Here is a 7866-nt window from a genome sequence, read left to right as displayed (position 1 = left end):
AATTTCAGTATGACAGTTATGTCGTAAACCGTTTCAATCTGAGCATGAACGACTCACATCTGCACTCGACTCACATCAGGTAGCGACAGGGTCATTTTTAGATTGTTTAAAAGATTTTATTGCCTTTTTAAAGAGGACACACAGCAAAGGACCATAGGTTGGATTCAAACTAACGAGAAAAGGAAGCAAATTTCCACATTTGGGAAGCTGGCACCATAAAATATTTGGCCTTTTTTTTCTGGAAAAACTACTTAAAACGATTACTAATTTGTTTGCAGATTAACTTTTGTAATTGCTGTAGTTGTCTGTTCAGGATCCTCTTTTTCCAACACAATGTTCTTGTAGAAATGAAGTGACAACATTTGATACACATTTGGGGTGCCTCGATGTTTCCTAGTTCAGTAGATTTACTATTTTATCCCAAATGGGAGACTTGATATACAGTCAGGAGGGCAAGGTAAAACTGATGTGTACAAAATAAAAACAAAAGACAACAATACAAAAACTACTCTAAAAAAAACAGATTCTGTGTGTGATGTAGGGGTCATTGTAGGGCCGTTCATAAGTGTGTGTGTGTGTGTGTGTGTGTGTGTGTGTGTGTGTGTGTGTGTGTGTGTGTGTGTGTGTGTGTGTGTGTGTGTGTGTGTGTGTGGTGGTGTGTGTTGTGGTGTGTGTGTGTGTGTGTGTGTGTGTGTGTGTGTGTGTGTGTGTGTGTGTGTGTGTGTGTGTGTGTGTGTGTGTGTGTGTGTGTGTGTGTGTGTGTGTGTTTCGCAGCACATAGCCAATGGTAACGAAGCCGAGGTGCAACGTCCTGCTGAGTGAGGGAGGAGAGCAAACGAGGACGTCGGATGTGTCATCCCCTCTGCTCCTGTGACGTCTGTGACCTGCAGCTGTCTGGGTCAGTGTCCACACACAGACAACAGACACACACGCGCGCACACATGCACGTGCAGCTCTCTTAGAGTCACTTATTTTACTGGAAATGTGACAAAGGTGCCTGCATCAAATCTGCGTTCCAGGAAATCAGAGTTTTCGTTTCTCTTTGAGCTCATTTCTCCATTTTCAATTTTTTTGTTGTTGCATCAGAGTGAGGGAATCAGGAACAAAAAGCTGTTGGCTCTTTCACTTCCCACTGAACACACACACACACACACACACACACAGAAACACACCCTTTTATTGCATTTTACGGACTTGAACAATGACTGCACAGCTGCTTTACTCCGATGCTGTTTAAAAAAAAAAAAATGTACATAGACCAATCATTCATGAAAAGCCATTTAAAATCTTTATTTATTGACAGGTACTCATTCCGGTACCTGTCCGTTTCAGCGACTTACGCTCTCTGATTCACCTGTTGAACCATTAACTATCTGTATCTCTGTAAAGCAACTGTGTTTGTCGACTTCCTGTCGCAGGCGGCTGAACGACCCGTCCATCGTCACGCCGTTCTCCAGAGACGACCGAGGTTACACTCCACTGCACGTCGCTGCCATCTGCGGTGAGCAGCTGTTAATACACACACCACACACACACACACACACACACACACACACAGACAGGAAACCTCCATCCATCCATCTTCATCCGCTTATCTGCTATTGGGTTGCGGGTTCAGCAGCTCCAGCAGGGGACCCCAAACGTCCCTTTCCCGAGCCACACACAGAGGAAAACCTGATATTATTTAACGATGATTTTAACGATAATTTCCGTGTGTTTGTGTGTGTGTTTGTGCGGCAGGTCAGGCCAAGCTGATCGACCTGCTGGTGTGTAAAGGAGCGCCGGTCAATGCCACCGACTACCACGCCCTCACACCGCTGCACCTGGCCTGCCAGAAGGGATTCCAGGGAGTCACGGTAAGAAACATAGCAGATCATTTAGCAGCTACAGAGACGGATATTACCGTCATAAGTTTGCAGAGACCAAAAATAGCTGAAAGAGAGAGAGAGATAGATATTAATCCCAATAAAATGGTAAAATTATAGTGTTCCAGCAGCAAAATCAGTCACACAGCACAGAATATAAATGAAATACTAGGATACAATTTACGTAAATACAATATAAATGAAATAATAGGATAAAATACAAGAACAAATATTTGAATATAATTGGGAATACAAAAATTGGACTGACATTCATCAGGTGGACACAGAGGATTAAAAAAACAGGGACAACTCAGAAGAGATCATTATCTTCACCCAAGTTTCTGCGCAAGAATGTCACCGGACGCCACAATCTTCTGAATATTGTCATACTGAGAGATCCAGAGAGAGTCATGTGGCGCTGAGAGTTTTAATTAGCTTTGTAGCAGCTCAACTGGCAACGGCTTGAATGTAACAGACATTCATTAATATCAAAAAGTTGCACACTAAGGCTTTAAAGATGACCTTTAATGCTGTGTCCAGGTTCAACAATGAGCTACCAAACAAAGAAAGATAACGATATTTACAACAATAATATATCATACAAACTGCTTTCTGTGCTCTAGCTGCTGCTGCTGCACTACAAGGCCAACACGGACGCCCAGGACAACAACAGCAACACCCCGCTGCACCTCGCCTGCATGTACGGACACGAGGACGTAAGCCAGCCACCCACTTTGTCTTTATCATAAGCACTTTCTCAGCACAGACCCTGTCACGTCTTACTATAAATCAGTTAGTCCAGTGGTCCCGAACCCAGGGGCGTACACAACATCCTGGGCCCTGTAGAAAGGTGTTCACTATGGGCCCCTCCCCACATCCACAGCTATTCATTATAGCATCTTTCTGGGCCCTCCTCACATGAGGGTCCTGGGCCCTCCTCACAAGAGGGTCCTGGGCCGCCCTCACATGATGGACCTGGATCCTCTCACATGAGGGTCCTGGGCCCTCCTCACATGAGGGTCCTGGGCCGCCCTCACATGATGGACCTGGATCCTCTCACATGAGGGTCCTGGGCCCTCCTCACATGAGGGTCCTGGGCCCTCCTCACATGAGGGTCCTGGATCGCCCTCACATGATGGACCTGGATCGCCTCACATGATGGACCTGGATCGCCCTCACATGATGGACTTGGGCCCTCCATGAGACCTGGGCCCTCATCATATGATGGACCTGGGCCCCCCTCATATGAGGGCCCTGGGCCCTCAGGCCCCTTTCCACCCCCAGTTCGACACCCCTGCCCTAACCCCTTTGTTTTTTTTTAATCTTTTTTCCTTGATAATACAAAGCGATGGCTGCTCATTATGGGATGCATGACTATAAATTGTATACAGTTCAGTCAGTTTTCAGAGGCCTAAAATTAAACTTTATTTCACATAAATTACCAAAGATTGGAGCCGGTTTAAAAAAAACAAAAAACAAAAATCTTTTTGTTTTCTTCTGAAAGGGCTGTGAGAGAAATTTTAGCCCCCGTACTGACGTCTTCATTTTTTTGCATATTTGTCACACTTTGCTGGTTCAGATCTTCATCTTCTACTAGAGAAACTATCAGTTTCACCTGTTTGTCAGAAACAAATGTCCAAAATAGCTTCAATGATCAGGGGCAATTACCTTTTTACAAAGGGACCCTTTTGTTGGGTAACTTTTCTCTTTCAATAAATGAAATAATCATTTAAAAACTGTATTTTGTGCTTACTTAGGTTCTCTTCGTCTTGTATTAAATTCTGTTTGAAAATCCAAAAATCTGAAATGTGACACATACTTTTTAACAGCTCTGCATTTTTGACTCCAGTAATGTTTAAAAGCGTTGGATTAGTCTACAAATAGAACATTTCAGGTTCTCAAGTAAGAGGATTGGCTGCTTTTCTCTTGTTAGAGCATTACTTTGACTGTTTTTGACATCCTTTTGTATCTTGATGTTGTCTTTTTTTTACTGTAGTACACTAATCCTTTTGTTGAATGTTATGTTGTTAACTGATAAAGAGTTGTCAGCGTCAGATGTTTCTGGGCTCTGACGGCGACGCTGTGTGTGTGTGTGTGTGTGTGTGTGTGTTGTGTGTCAGTGTGTGAAGGCGTTGGTGTACTACGACCTCCAAACGTGCCGCCTGGACCTGCACAATGACAAGGGCGACACGGCGCTGCACATGGCGGCGCGCTGGGGCTACGAGGGAATCATCCAGGTGCTGCTGGAGAACGGAGCGAGCACCGACATCCTCAACAAGAGCAAAGACTCTCCGCTGCAGTGTGCGCTCAACTCAAAGGTCAGCAACACGCGGGAACCAAGGTCGCTTTCACACCTGGGCTCTTTGGGTCGCGTAAAACCAAACCCTGGAGCACTTCGTCGGATAGGCAAAGCAACGTTGTATTCATTTATTTTCATTCACTTATTTGACGTGTTGTCGGTTTTGGTTTGTTTTGCCCAGGTTGTTTTATTTTGTTTCCCTGTCTTTTAACGCACTCTTAACAGATTTCATGTTAAAGGTGCCCTGCCACCCGTATTTCATAACTTTGTGGTAATGTCGGAAGTCCTACCATGGACTCCGTAACCATGGTTACCTTGTTTCAAGCCACTCTAGCGTGGTATAGAAAGCCTGCAGGAAGACTCGGCTCCATTTGGTCCAGTTCTCATTAGTATTCAACAAGCTAAGCTGCTTGGCTCTGAACAGCTAGCCAATGAGAGCTTGACTATCAGCATCCTTTACCCAGCTCATGAATATTAATGAGCTCAGAAAACGTGACGTCAGACTGACCAGCTGTTGTGATTGGTCTGATTTCTCCTCTTATTTCTTTCCAGTGGCTAGAGCTGACAGAGGAGGTAGCAGTTCATCTTCACATTCACCACATAACACACACACACACACATTTATATGGACCTGATATATTTAATTCAATTTTTTTAAATGCAATTAAAAATGTTTTTTTGTGGCAGGGCACCTTTTAAAGTCCCTGTTGATTGTATCCCTCAGGACGCCGTAGTGGCGGGGGGCAGATCCCTGGGAAAGAAGTAAGAGTGAGGGAGTAGAGGAGTGTTAATGAAGTGTTTGGCTGGTATTTAAACCTGAGGACAAAAGACGAGTCTAAGTGATGTTTGACAACAATCTCAAAAGCAATAATACAAAATTTAGTTTTAGGCATTTATTTACTATTTTAGTCATATGTTTAGTCATTTTTTCTGAACATTTTGATATGAAACACATGGGATCAGTAAAAATGTGAATTTAAAAAGAAATGTAAAACTGCCTTTAGACCTCCGGGGGTTAACTGGATGCACCGTGTGCGTCTCTGATTGTCTCATGAATCCCAGCTAGGTGAACCTAACCGTGGGTTACAGCACTGATCAGGAGCATTTGTGGGCCACCCTCCCCCACCAGCAGGCCCCATTAAAACCGCACACTATCACAAGATTTGTGTTGGGTCCCGCGGTACCCGCAGAATCCCGAAATACAGGAAGTGAACTTAAAATGGAGCACGTACTAGCCTGCGGTTTGAACCTTGCACACTTAGATATGATTTAAGGGACGACAGCTTTCAGATCCTTACTCTGAGCACACATCCCTGGTCGTCTGTGTGACATCATCTCTCCTCCTCTCGCTGTCTGTCAGCGGCTCTTATTGTTCTTGTAAAATATTAGAAACCGTAAAGCAGAACCAGAAAACCCCAAAACGTTGTAAATGTGTTGTCGTTCCTCTGCTTCTGAGACCAGAGGTGGCGGCGAGTTTCATAAATTCGGTCCAATAAACGAGCGGCCGTCTCGATCGTGTGGCGCGTGTTTGTTAGGTTCACAGACTTAAGAAAAATGGAAAAATTACTCACGGACACAGACTTGGTTTTCTTTGACAAAGGGGAATAAAGCTGAAAAACATTCAGCAGTCTCTTCCAAAGCTTTCAGTCCCTGCTCGGCCATTTTATGACGTGTGTGTGTACAGAAAGTTGATTTACATAATGGGTTCGGTATATAGTTGTTTAACATAAAGGTGGGCTAAAACATCGTTGTTCTACATAAAAATGGGTTAGTACATCATATTATCTGCTGTACTATTGGTTAAAAACCTGGGTGTAGTAAGCAAGTTTAGGGTCCACACAGTTCACTGAAGTTTATTAAAAAACAATTCACACAGTCACAGCTGCAGATTAATCTTATCTTACCCTGCTGGCAAGACCTGGGGCCTGTTGCACGAAAGTAGAATAAAGATATCCAGGATAAGTGGAAAAAGCGCAGCTTGAGTTAGTGTGACCTGCTCATCGCGGCTTAATCGGTTGCACGTTTGCCGAGCCAGGATGAAAAGGTGGAGCTATGTCAAGCCAGGTGGAGATAGCCGGGATAAGTGCACGTTCACGGCTTTCTCAAATAGACCACGGTATCGATCACAGATTTACTGATGCAGAGATGGAGAAGACGCATGCGCCATATGTTTCACCCAATGAGCAGCCTCTTCTAATGGACAGTAACGAGGAGGGGAAGAATATAATATGCAAAAAGGGAAATACGGCTCTAAGGGAGAGAAAAAGCCCGACATAGCGGACCCGACTGAATTTGTATGGATGTAAAAATATCTACTTAGCCTATAGTCACTCCATATTTTTACAGAGTTGTAGGCTACACTGTGTTTTAATTGCTTTAAATGTGCTAGTTTAGTGTTTCTGTTTTTATGTGATAAATGTGCTGGTTTTACAGTAAAGCGTCTTTGACTAGCCTACCAAGTAAAGCACTATATAAAATGTATTATTTAGCCTTTGTCCAAGACCGGACTCGAGTACTACAGCCCTGGTGACATGACACTGTCATGAACGTGTCACAGACATTATAAACAAGTCATGAACATTTATGACGAAAGGCTTTTTTTTAGCAAGTGTCATTTGGTTTTGTCATGATAAGTTATGGTTAGGGGGGTGTCATGACACTGTTATGACACTCTAGTGTCACTCTTATGTAGATACCTAGACAAAGTCTTAATTTTAACCGTAAATAAGAGAACAACCGTGCAGAGCATTAGTAATAAGCTGCAGTCGGCTTGCTGTTTAACAGACGTGAAAATCTATAAAGATCCTGAAAACTTGTTCTCACTTTTTTTAGTCTTTGAAGCCGTTTGATAAATGTGAGAACCGACCGGCCGACCGAGACGGTTCGTACACGCTGCTGGCTGCAGGTCAACAAACGAAAGCAAGGCTTTATCTAAATGGAGCTCTGCAGTTTCACTACTCTGCTCAGCTGTTGCTGTTTCCAGGAACTGAAAGTGTTTGAGCGCTGATCCTTTACTTCAATAAAACTACTACAGCCACACTGTTGAAATACTCTGTTACAGTGGTGCTCATAAGTTTACATGCCCATGTTTAAGTTGACTAAAAAGAGGAATAAAAAAACATCTTTTGGAAATTGATTTGAATGCCTTAATTTAAAAAAGGTTAGGAAAATTCAGCCTATTTAATGAACCATTCTTGTGATGTAAGGTATCTAAATAATAAATTTTCTTCTTAAAATCAGGGGCATAAGTTAACCCCCCCTATGTTAAAAATACAGGGGGCATAAGTATACACCCCCCCCTATGTTAAAATACAGGGGCATAAGTATACACCCCCCTAGGTTAAATCAGGCATAGTATCCACCCCCCTATGTTAAAATAGGTTATTAGTCCAAAACCATGCCATCTCTATGTAGGTGAAGGGTATGTGGTGATATGGGGGGGGGGGATTTTAATTACCCTTCATTACCCAACATACCCTTCACCATACATAGAGATTGGCATGGTTTTATTCATTCACAAAGAAAAGTGGTGTCCTTAAAGGTTTGATTTTTCCTTTTACCACATGGAGCTCAAAAGAAATTTACCGTTGGGTAACATGACGGCATTCCATGTACCAGCATAAACATTAAGTTGATTAGATGTGTTTTTGTTATTGTCTAGTCGTTTGTTCCTTAGATTAGATTAGATTAGATAATACTTTA

The 7866-nt window shown here is 43.1% G+C and overlaps 1 protein-coding gene across 1 annotated transcript in view; it reads left to right on the top strand.

Annotated features, from left to right (window-relative positions):
* Positions 1-7866, top strand: part of ankrd27 (ankyrin repeat domain 27 (VPS9 domain)) — a 35482-nt gene that overhangs the window by 16863 nt on the left and 10753 nt on the right. Inside the window, 6 exon segments of the mRNA XM_032522898.1 lie at positions 775-844; positions 847-898; positions 1419-1501; positions 1741-1856; positions 2489-2581; positions 3986-4183. Of these exon segments, the coding sequence (XP_032378789.1) occupies positions 775-844; positions 847-898; positions 1419-1501; positions 1741-1856; positions 2489-2581; positions 3986-4183 (612 nt within the window).

The sequence above is a fragment of the Etheostoma spectabile genome, chromosome 8 (genome assembly GCF_008692095.1).
Source record: "Etheostoma spectabile isolate EspeVRDwgs_2016 chromosome 8, UIUC_Espe_1.0, whole genome shotgun sequence".
In the NCBI taxonomy this organism is placed as follows: domain Eukaryota; kingdom Metazoa; phylum Chordata; class Actinopteri; order Perciformes; family Percidae; genus Etheostoma; species Etheostoma spectabile.
The sequence above is the reverse complement of the archived record's forward strand: the minus strand, read 5'-3'. Positions and strand labels throughout refer to the sequence as shown.